This window comes from Cricetulus griseus (genome assembly GCF_003668045.3).
Source record: "Cricetulus griseus strain 17A/GY chromosome 1 unlocalized genomic scaffold, alternate assembly CriGri-PICRH-1.0 chr1_1, whole genome shotgun sequence".
NCBI lineage: Eukaryota > Metazoa > Chordata > Mammalia > Rodentia > Cricetidae > Cricetulus > Cricetulus griseus.
Genome location: NW_023276807.1, coordinates 165,618,210 through 165,630,161, shown reverse-complemented (window position 1 = coordinate 165,630,161; position 11,952 = coordinate 165,618,210). Strand labels below are relative to the sequence as shown.

General features: G+C 46.4%; 1 protein-coding gene across 5 annotated transcripts in view; it reads right to left on the bottom strand.

Moving 5' to 3' along the window:
* The window catches only part of Aff1 (AF4/FMR2 family member 1), a 167,467-nt gene that overhangs the window by 97,246 nt on the left and 58,269 nt on the right, over positions 1–11,952 (bottom strand). The window contains exon 1 of one of the 5 annotated variants that reach the window (XM_027388497.2): positions 8,773–9,226. The exons of the other annotated variants lie outside the window; for them this stretch is intronic. Within the exon in view, the coding sequence (XP_027244298.1) occupies positions 8,773–8,789 (17 nt within the window). The 5' untranslated portion in view covers positions 8,790–9,226. Of the gene's footprint in view, positions 1–8,772; positions 9,227–11,952 lie in introns of those variants that run through there. 5 annotated transcript variants of the gene reach the window in all.

Genomic DNA, 11,952 nt, shown 5'->3' with positions numbered 1-11,952 from the left:
TACTGGACCAGACATCCAGCCCAAACAGCTCCACTACATGCAGCTGCAGGGGCAAGGGGCTGTCTATTATCTGTAAGTGCCTCAAAGTACCTCCTGCCATTAGCCAGTTCTCCTAGGCCCTGTGGAATCAAACAGCACCCAGCTGCTTGATCTTGCCCACTAGAGCAGGCCAGAAACTGCAGCAGAAGCTGCTGCTGGCCTGGACTGATAAGAAAACTGCTGGCAAAGGGGTGGTCCCCGAGAAAAGACCACCTGTCCTTCAAGATGGTCACTACCTTGCTGGAAAACAAGAAGGCTCAGCTTGTGATCACAGGTGATGTGCACTCCATCAAGCCAATTTGTGTCACAAGATGGGGGTCTCTAACTGCATCACCAATGGGAAGGCCAGGCTGGCCCAAAAGAAGACATGCACCACCTTTGCCTTCACACCTGTTAACCCAAACCAAAGGGCCAAACACAAAGGTGGAAGCCATTAGGGCCAAATAAAAGGATAGATAAGATCTGTGACCACCATGGAGACAACATCCTGGGTCCAAAATCTTCAACTCACTTGACAAACTGGAAAAGGGTAAGGCCAAAGAACTCAACACTAAAGTGGGCTAAATATGCACTGCCTAGTTTTTTTTTTGTAAATTTAACTTTAACTTGCTCTTAGGGAGGAAAATGGGGGGGGGCACACACCTTTAATCCCAGAACTCAGGGCTGGAAGAGGCAGGTGGATCTATGTGAGTTCCAGGCCAGCCTAGTCTACAGAGCCAGTTCCAGGACTGCCAGGGCTACACAGAGAAACCCTGTCTCTAAAACAATAAAATAAAATAAAAAATAAAAATAAACTCTTCAGAAACCCACTTATGGCCAATACTATACTACTTAGTAGGTAATTAAGAAACAAAAATCAATGAGAAATGACTCGGCAGTAAAGAACACTAGCTGCTCTTCTAGAGGACATGAGTACAGTTCCCAGCATCTATATACATATGGCAGCTCTCTCTGTAACTTCAATCTCTGGGAATGTGCTGCCTTCTTTCCAACCTCCATAGGCACTTGTGCTGCAAAGACAGACATGCAGGCAAAAACCCAGGAAATATAAATGAATTGTGCACTTTAAATGAGTGAACTTCACAGAGAGCAGTGGACATCTCAATGAAGCCATTTAATTTTCACCGGGATAGAACAATCATAGAATGTGATATGACACTGGAAACAAAAGACTTGAGTGACAGTCGGTGACTTACTGGAGCTGTCTAGTCACCATTCGGGTGCTCTTTAGGTGGTGGCAGAGCTCTAGAGGCAGTAGGAGTGCAGAATGCTACCGTGTCGGCATCGTAACAGGGGTGACCTCAGAAGAAATGAAGCTTTGCCCTACACACAAAAGGTTCCAGACATTTAAGAACTATAAATGAAACTCAAAGATAAATGAGCCTGAAGACTATTGATTCATCGTTAGGCTAACGTGCCAGCTAAAATGAGGATAAGGAGGGAATTTCTAGATATAAGTCCTTGCCATCGAGGCATGCAAACAAAACCCCACATACCCTGGCAATTTACATATTATTCTATTTATGTAGTCTTTGTTTTTTTAGGTTTTTCCAGACAGTGTTTCTCCATGTAGCTAGCTCTAGCCATCCTGGAAAATGCTTTGTAGACCAGGTTAACCTCAAACGCACATAGATAAGCTTGCCTCTGCCTCCAAGAGGTTGGGTACATAGTTTTTTATATGGAGTTAATGAAGGCACTGCCTATGTCTGAAAGGAGAGTAGAAGGGATGGAAGACACAGTCTGTGAAAGAAAAACAGAAAAACAAAATTCCTGAGTGTAATGATAACTCCAAGTTCCTGGAAAACAATATGCAGTATTAGAGCTTCTTGAGTTAACTTTAAGTCTGTCTACACATATTTTTTAAACCAACTTAAAACAATTTAAAATCCAGCATATTGTCTCAGTGAGATGAATTTCTTCCTTTCAAGGAAAAAAATTAAAATAACATAATTAGAATACCATGGGCTCCCTTTAATCAAGGTTTTGGTAACTACAATCTACTAAGAAGGGCCTTGTTACTTAGAAATATCTGAGTCAGCTAAAGGGCTAAAAATAAATATTTTCTACCAAGCTGTCAGTTTCCTTCGATCTATGAGAACCGGCTGCCTAATTTTACAGCATTTTTCCATACACTTACCTCCACAGTGAATCAGATTCACCTGGGTTTCTAAGGGGGGCTGGGGGTGGGGAGGATGAGGGTGTGTGCCTGTAACAAACTACCCAGGATGGATGTCTCGTGGTGACTGTGGTCTGTCGAGGCCACAAAAACATATGCACCAAATCAAAATTTAATTATACCGCACAGCGCCCGTGAGTGGGACTACATATTTCATCAGCTTCTGCCTCTGACAGGGCAGCCCCCTGGAGGAGCGCTCCAAGAACTGAGAAGTCAGAGCACCTCCTCCAGTGCTTCCTGAAGGGTGTTACAGGAAGTGACATGTGCCTTCATTTAACACTAACCTCCCAGTAGCGGTCCCCATTTAAGAGTTCCTTACTGAGTATCATGTGTTACGAAGGCGATGCTTTTGTACAAAAACACAAATAGCTTTCACTTCGGTTTCATAGCCTGTTCATCGTCACCAGCAATTCCCAGCTGTGTAACTTCAGCCGGGCACCTGGTGAACTGTAATGGGGCAGGAGAGGGTGAGAGTGTGGCTAACTATGGGAAGAGAGCTAACAGGGGCAACTAAACTTGGAGGTCCTTTGAAAGCAGCAATCCCTGCCAAGTGCCACAAGACCCACTGCTGCCCTTGACGGTACCCTTCCTTCACATTTGGATCAGAAACAGCATTAACATCTCAGTGAACACCTACAATATGAACAGGTACTGAGGAAGTTCATCTGCACTCTCTGCTATTCTGTTCTGCGTTGGCAGGAGAAAGTGTATACCTGAGTTACGTTGTAAATAAAAATTTAACCACATTGCATTTGCATGACTTCTTCCTGTCTCACTAACCAGTTCACAAAGCTGATATGTGGGCCCCAGGCCTCCGTGCCAGCAGGGTTCCACCCTGGTTCCACCCAGGACCTGACCAATCAGCAGCTCTGGGGGAAGGGAAGCCACACTGGCCTTAACAAGTACCTTGGTGATTCTTGTGTTCAGCCAAGGATGAGGACTTGCATATCCCTAAAACACTCCTTGACTTCATGTGTTCAGTTGCCAACCCAGAAGCAGGCAGAAAGACAAGGTCCTTACTGCTCCTCCCAGGCCCTCTTAAAGGACCACACAGCCACCAGCACTCCAATCACCACTCACTCCTATAAGTCACAGAAGTGGAAAGACAGTTCTTAGTAGTTTTCAGTTGTGGTCAAACTGCGGGTGTCTTTTGAAAAGATAAGGCCTAATTCTAAAATAAACACGATTTAAGTGTCAATAAAAATATTTCTCCTTTTGTTTACTTCTGCTCCTTGGGACAAGATAAAAGTAACTACTGAGAATTTGCTGTTAATACTTTAAATCTAACATCAAATTCCTGCCCTGAGACTCCTACAGGCATTTAAGCCGGTTAAATAAAAAGCAAAGCTAATAAACCAACAAGAGTAAAGAGAAGGAGAAGGCTCTCGGGATCCCTGAGTCCAGCAGCTAAGCCACTGGGTTAAGCTTTAACTCTGCGCAAAGATAGGAGAGAGGAAAGTGCACAGGGAAGGAGACTCCACACTCTAGACACCCACAAGTCATCGCTCAGGACTCCCAGGGCATCAGACACAAAATTACAAATTTTATTTTTCTGCGAGGTCTAAAATTTCAGCTATTACTTCCTTTTTCTCACCATGTAGCCCTGGCTGTCCTGGAACTCTACATAGACCAGATCTGCCCTCCTCTGCCTCCAGAGTGCTGCGATTAAGTGTGCCACCACACCATGCTCCTGTGTGAGAACGCCACACAGTCTCCTTACTCAACTATTTGGAGCAAATCAATGCATGTTATGTCTATCATAAACTGAAAGACAACAATATAAGGCAAAGCTAGACTCCCACTTCAGGGAGTAAAAATGCAGTAAGTGTTTAAGTTCTAAGTTATACAGAGAGCAATAAAATAACTGTACCTGCAAAGGAATTATACTCCAGCTCTAGACAGTCATGTGGCTGAACCAGGAAATGCCAGTTCCTAGGGGTACAAACTGTATTTCCAAAACATTTCACATTCTGAATTGAAATGCTCATATTTGTGAGGCCTGGGAAACAAATGAATTAATTGGAGAAGCCTGGAAAACCAAGAAAGCTAGATTTCTATGTAAAGGCAACTGAGTTGTATAACACTTCAGAGCTGCAGCCATTTATTCCCTTCCTACAGCTCTTCAGTCACACATCAGCTGGAATAAGACAGAAATGTCCTGTTGGCCCACATCCATGGAGACTGTTTCCTCCCTGAATATACTTAAGATTCTAACAGCATTCATGGAGTCTCCCTCTCACAAGCTCTGTGGAACAACTCATGCTAAGCCGTAGAACCACCTAGATCTCTTGAGATCATTTCCATTTATTTTGCCAAACAATATCCCCATAAGCCAGCTGACTTTAAGAAAGAATGACTCATGGCTCCTGCAGTCTTCATCTTGGAAAGAACTAGACAGTGAGTCAGGAAGCTCACTGGGCTTTGACGATGAACTAGAAAGTAACCCCTGAAGACCTGTCTGTGTCTCCTCTGTCACAGGCACCGAGTGAAAGGGTACCATGGACGGTGGGGAGGGGAGGGTTGGCTAGTCAGGGGGCCAAGGACTGGCACACATCCCCCTCCAAATCTCTTCCTTGACTACAATTTCCCAATAATTATTCTGTTTAATCACTACGCATGCTGGGTTTTCTTCCAGGTAATCAGTAGCTCCCCAGTAGGCAGTGGAAGCACAGGGTGGGGCCAAACTGGTTCTGTACCAGTTTGAGGGCAGTCCTTTACACAACAGAAACAGTTTCTCTCCCTAGAATCAAGAGAGAGCAACAACAACAACAACAAAAAAGCTTTGTATCAAGCTTGGGTATAAACTGAGTTTACATCTTTATTGACTTTTGGGGCTTCATTAGTACCGGCAGTCAAAGTTCCAAAGGAAAAATGTGAGAGAGCTGGCTAGTCCTAGTTTCCTTTCACAGTGCCTGGAAGGCTTAAACCACCAGGTGCAATTCTTTCTCAAATAAGTGCATGCCGCAGATATCCTGTCCCGTTGTAGGTGTGGGCCAGGATGACTCTCATAGCACAAAGAATTGCCCTGGCTGGTTTTGAACTTGCAGCTGTCATTGACTCTAATTACAGGGTCTATCAAAGCCCAGCACAAGGACAGTTTTATAACTGATTAATCCCTGATGGTAGAAGATAGATGTTTTCCATCCTAGAATCCATGGACTGTTTCGATGAAGGAATTGGGGTGGGGTGGGAAACTCAAACACACACTTTTTTTCTCTAGCAATCAACAACTGTCCCTCAGCATACAGCAGCATTCTACAAGGCATAAGTCCAACGCTATTGAGTTCACTAAATCATTTCTGTAATTACATAAAGAATAGTCTCTACATAGAAGAAACCAAGCTTCTACCAGTTCTCTCAAGGAAGTGAGTTCAGGGTGTGTTATGTTTACAAGTTCCAGAGAAAGCCCACACTGGGCTGGAACATAGCATATGCACCTGCTATGACTATCACCCAACTCTGATCCTAAATAAACCATTTTCACCAAGTAGTTAATAAATGTCTTCCATTTCTAAAACAAAAAAACAAAACAAAACAAACAAAAAAAACCTACTACCAAACGTGGTGCCCCATGCCTTTGGAACCCAGGAGAGGAAGGTGGATCATGAGTTTGAGGCCAGCCTGTTCTCCATAGTGAGTTCCAGGACAGCCAGATACAGGGAGGGAGGGAAGGCAGGGAGGAATCTACTGCCAAAGCAAAACAAAAATTAATAACCTACTTTCAAGGCTTGGTAGGAGAATGTAATCTTGGTTTTAAAGCTGCTTTTGGGCCCAGATATCATACACATCCTTTACAACTGATACAGGAACATCAAAGGAGAGCAACAGTGCCCTGCCTTGAGGAACTTGGCGGAGAAGGGGGGTGCACAGCTCATTCACTCAACAGCTGGTTCCTGCACCCACTTTCACTGCTGCAAGAGCCCCAAGTTCCCACCTACAATTAAGTTTATGCACAGTGAAACTACTTGTGGTAGGTTTGTTGGGATTTTAAGGTTTTGTTTTTGTTTTGTTTTTGTTTTGTTTTGTTTTGTTTTGTTTTGTTTTGTTTTGTTTTGTTTTGTTTTTGTCTTTCGAGACAGGGTTTCTCTGTGGCTTTGGAGGCTGTCCTGGAACTAGCTCTTGTAGACCAGGCTGGTCTCGAACTCACAGAGATCCACCTGCCCTTGCCTCCTGAGTGCTGGGATTAAAGGCGTGCGCCTCCAACGCCCGGCTGGGATTTTAAGATTTTTAACTGTAAGTTTTTTGCCTGTATGTGTGTGTGTACTGCCTGACGTCCAAGGTGGCCAGGAAGGGCATTGGATCTCCTGGAACTTGAGTTCCAGGCGGTTGTGAGCTGCTATATGGGTGCTGGGAAGAGAGCTGGGGTTCTCTTCAAGAGCGGCCAGTGCTCTTAACCACGGTGGTTAAACAGTGAGCTGTGTATCTCTAAGTGCAATGAGCCTGACAATCCAAATTAAGTGTTATGAGAGCTAACAAATTGTCCACATGACTTGTGCTCATGGCTTGACAAAGAATACTACCATTTCTCTTAGCACTTCCCATAGAAACCTGGCCTGACTTTGGGGTCTTGAATCTTTTCCATCCATCTTCTCTTTGAATCTCAGCAATCAGCTACTCTAACATAACATGATGTCTTCACAAGCTTAGTCTACACTCCAGGTGTAACTCAAGAGATATTTACAGTATGGCATACATTCTCAACAAACAGTGGCCTCTTATAGTTTTGTCTCTAGTTCCAGAGCTAGTAGTCAGGCCAGGTAGGGGTCAGAAATAATGGACCTCCTATTTTAATTTGCTAATGTGTTGAGTAACCTCATTGACAACTTAGATTTATTTCTTGCAGCAGAGCAATCTTAGCAGAAATAATTTTATGTGCTCTTATGGTGAGGCAGCTATAGAGGCAACAGCAAGCCAGGAGGTGCTACACTGTAGCGGCTACACAGTCCACCTGGGGTCAGGCATGTTCCACCTGTGTGACCTTGATCACAAAACACCCCCTGGCTAGGCCTCAGGTTAACAACTACCAAGTGTAGATAATAAAGCACTTACCTATTTAGGTGACAAAAGAGGTAACCCAGTTACAGCAGCTTAGTGCAGTGCCTTGAGACACTCAGTATCCAATTTATTTATCCTTTATCTCATTTACGTTTGATGTTAGTCTAAGGGCTCGGGCATTGGAACAACAGAACCTGGGTTCAAATCCCCATGCTCTGCCTGTGTTAACTATTTTATAGGGGTACCTTCACTCCAAGTTTTGTGCCACGGGCTCCTAAGGCAGTAAGACTTAAGACACCTGTAGTAAATGGAATGCCATTATGAAAAATCTACAGCTCCTGTTTGTGCCCAGAGCTCAAGGGCTCGGGATGTAGCGGTTTGGGGCTATATTCCATGCAAACAAATACTACTTTTTAGCGTCCAGCAAAAGTTTTTACAGACGCGAATTCTGTTCCTCTGCCCTTGTGCTCAGTTATGAACGCCTTCCTTCGAACACTTAATAAAATGGAGGCAGAAATTAAGCTAAGTTGAGAAGATTAAATTTGTCTTTAAAGTAGGCATCAATCAGGAGCTTTGCTATTTAGGGAAGTTCTTCCCTTCCTAGAAAGTTTTTAATCTCTGAGAAAATGTCAAGTCCTATCTACTCGATCTCTAACGTTTACTCATCTACTGCTCTCCATAATTCGGGACCTAAAGATTGGTTGGTTCAGCTTCCAGATGGACCGCCAAGTCACTGTGTGCGCCTGTGCAGCCACACTGCTTCTGGCAAAAGTTTTTAAATGGTGTGCTCCCCCGACCCCGGTTTCCCTGATCACCAATTGTTGTCACGACTGAAACGCAATGACACTTTACAGCTTGAATCAATCAATCACCGGCGCGCGGTCAAGTTTTTTAAGTTTTCTTTCAAAACCTGCAGACCCCGGAGAAGGAAGGGCTCTAGGTCTTGGCGCCTTGCGGTGCACAGTGCAGCTCTGACAGCAACTGCGGGTCATTAGCCACGCTCCCCTTCACCAACCGGGCGCATTCCGGCCTCTGCCTACTCAGCAGATTCGGTCTGGCAGCGCCGTTTTATGTGGAATCGTACATTCTAGCAGGAAAGTCTTCATTACTCACCAGGCAAATCCTCCCCCACCCTCTCGGGGGCGAATTCTATTTTCCATTAAGTGTACTTCCAAGTTTCTTTTGAAGACACCCCAATGGAGCAACGAGGAGAGAGAGTCAAAGAAGACTGCACAGGGCACGTCAATGAAAAAAAAAAAAAAAAAAAAAAAAAAAACAGGCTCCGGCAGACGAAAGAAGCCAACTTCGCTTGCCGAAAAATAACAGCTCTTTGGGCAGAAGCGGGAGCTTTAACTTTAACCTTAACTTTTCAGGCGGTCCCCTCTGCACCCGCTGCAGACGCTGTTTTTCTGCCTGACGCTTGGGGATGAGATAGCAGTGACCCGGTGGCTTCCTGCGGTCCCCGCCCCGGCACCCCCACCCGCGTCGCCACCCCAGCTCCGGCCCCCACGGTCGCTCACCGGAGGGTCGGGGAAGCCCCCCGCGCCCGACGCCCGCCTCACCTGGAGTGGGCTGCCATGGCTCGGCTCACACAGCCCGGCGTCCCGAGTCCATCAGAACCCTCGGCCCGCGGGCCCCTCCGCCCGCGCCGCGCTCCGCATCGACCGCAGTTGTCGGCGACGCTGCCCAGCGGACGCCCCAGCCGCGCGGACGCTCAGCTCCCGGCCGCTGCGTCCCCAGCTCCGCGTCCTCAGCGCCGCCTCCGCCCCCCGGAGCCTCGGCTCGCGCCGAGCCTGACGGACATCCGGGCACCGGGGGCGGCCGGGCGAGCCGCACCTCGCTCGAGCTCGGGGACCGGCGCTGCCCACAGCCCCGGGGCACGCTCGGGGCACTGAAGACCACCGGTCGCGTCTCCGCCGCCCGCCGCGGGCTCCCTTCTCCCTCTGTGCTCGCACTCCGAAGGCGAAGCGAACGGCCCTCGGCTCCCCTCGAGGAGCCCGAGCTCGCCGGGACCCCCCCGCGGGCGCCGCGGTGGTACGACCCGCCTCCTTTTAAGGGCAGCGCGCTCGGCCGCCGCTGCCTCCAGCCCTGCCGTGTGCAAATACCCGCACCGGGGACCCCGGCGCTCCAGCTGGGACCTCAGCGGCGTCCTGGAGCCGCAGGGTTGTGCGGGAAGCGGGCAGTCGCACAACGCCTTCGCTGCTTCTGCCCGCCACTGCGGGGCTTGCCATCGGAAACATCAGGGAGCCGCAAGGGACACTGCTTTAACTTTGCTTTCAGTTTTGAGTTTAGTACTCAAGAGACAAGTGTTTACACAACTTCCCTCTTGGGGCAACATGCGGATTACACAGAAAACAACCAGTCAGGGAAATCCCCTAATAAATTAAAAGAATTGCTTCCCTCCCCAAACAAAAGCCATGATGCAAAACAGCGATTCAATAAACGCTCGAAAGTACAATCGAAACTGCGTCCAACTCGGACATCAGGAATGGCAGCAAGCCTTGCCTAGGAAGCGGTTAAGAACTGCGATGGGCAGAGGGGCAGGGAAAGGACTTCGGCTTCGCCCAGGACCATCTTGCTGCTGGTGCCGGAAACCCTTAGAGCAATGCTGAAGGAACACTCTAGCCCGATACGATTCGACGCTCATTGACAGCCCAATTCCTAAAGACCGAAAAGTTCGACACGAAGACCACAATGTAAGGTCTCTCTACACTCCCCGGAGTCCCCTCCCGGAGGTCAGAACCACTTTCAGAATAACACAAGACAATGCTGATAGTGACTGACACCATGGGAGTAATCGGCAATTGAGGCCAGTGGCCACTGCTTTTTTCCACCACACCCATTAGTTAGTTATCCGAAGAGCACGGGTTCTTTGGGAATGCCTTTAATGAAGTAGCTAGTCCTTAGACTAAATCTTTACTTTTAAGTGAGGTTTCTTTTATTTTCCTTCTTTCTCCTCCTTTCTTAATGACAAAATGGGAGCACGACCCTGAACTGGGGAGCACGACCCTGAAATGGGGAGGATGTTGGCGGTCCCAATGACAAGCATTTGTGAAAGTGAGCTATCTGCACCTCTGAACTGGTTGTGTTTTCATGGACTACCATGTTTCCTAGAAAGAACACTTCACAAACTTCTGACTGGGGCAGCTGACAAAGTCTTTCTTCAAGGAAAACAACTGCCAGTGTTCAATGCCAAAGATAAAGTTTAAGCTTCCAAGCATTTGGGGAAACTTTACAAATGCCACTGTGAGAGAGACAGTTTCCCATACTCAGAAGGAGATCATGGTAACATAGGTTCCAAATGACAGTGCATGATGGTGCAAGATCCTGCACGAGGGGCTGGAGAGATGGTTAGGTTGCTCTTTCAGAAGGCCCACATTCAATTTCCAGCAACAGGATTCCAGCTCTTAATTATCACTCCAGTGCCAAGGGATCTGAAGCCCTCTTCTGGCCTCTGCAGGCATCAGGCACACAACTGGTGCACAGACATACGTGCAGACAAAACTCCCATACACATAAAAATAAGTAAATAAAATTTTAGAAAAATATCCTCTTGAAAGCTTGAGGAAAAAGATGTTATGAAAATAACTTCCTCAAAGTGCCATGGTTCACACCAATAAGCTCAGCTACCTGGCAGGCAGAGGCAGGAGGATCAAATTTCAAAGCCCACTTGGACTGTGTAGAGACAGCTCATGCAAAAGCCAACACTCAGGCATACCTTTCTCTGTGTAAGTCAGGAAACACACTATTATATAAGGGACTTGTAGGCCAACACTTATTCTGTAAACAAAATAGCCTCAGGTATAAAACTAGAGAAAACATCATTCTTTCAAAATCTCCATTAGGAATGGGTTAGAAGTGTCGTTAGTACTAAAATTAGACGCAAGGCCTATCTGCTGAAAACGAGCATGGAAATGCCTTCCCTTCTACACAGGGTCATACTCCTGTCCTACCTTGTATGGGTTTGTTCTAAAAGAAAAAAAATAAAAATCCGAGGTGTGGGAGGAAAAGTCTAAGGCGGACACAGTGGCATACACTTTTAATCCAGCACTCAGGCAGACAGTGCTCCATGTTCCAAGCCAGCCAAGGTTACATAGTGAGGCTCTGTTAAAACAAATGTTTCTAAATTTCTTTTTGACTTGGGTATGAGGCCTAGGAGAGCTTTCCTAACCTATAAAAATGACCCTATGTTTGATCCCCACACCACAAAACAAACAAGTAACTGCATTCTTCAAGTGATAATTATTGAAATAATTTAAATATGTCAATTAAAAAAATACAGCAAATATTTCCCCATAGAGGTGATGAGCAGGATTTGAAGTAAACTTGACAGTCTCTTAATTATTTTATAAAATAAATGAGAATAATCTGCCAGTCGGTGGTGGTCCACACCTTTAATCCCAACACTCAGAAAGCGGAGGCAGGTGGATCTCTGAGTTCAAGGCCAGCCTGGTCTACAGAGTGAGTTCCAGGATAGCAGAGAAACCTCACCCCCTCACACCCCCCAGCAAAAAAAGAATCTAAAATGGAAGTGAATCTCACTAGTTGTAGTAATAGATCCAAACAAACTAGAAGTCCAGTAGAAGTCACCCCAGTGGAGGCTGTGTGAGTGAAGACAGGCCAATATCAATACTGTTGTTGCCAAGTGCTTTAAAATCACCATTGCAAGGAACCCAGGGTCTAATTGGGAAATGAAAGTAAGCAAAACCCACTGGGAAGGTGTTGAGAGCACAGAACTCTTT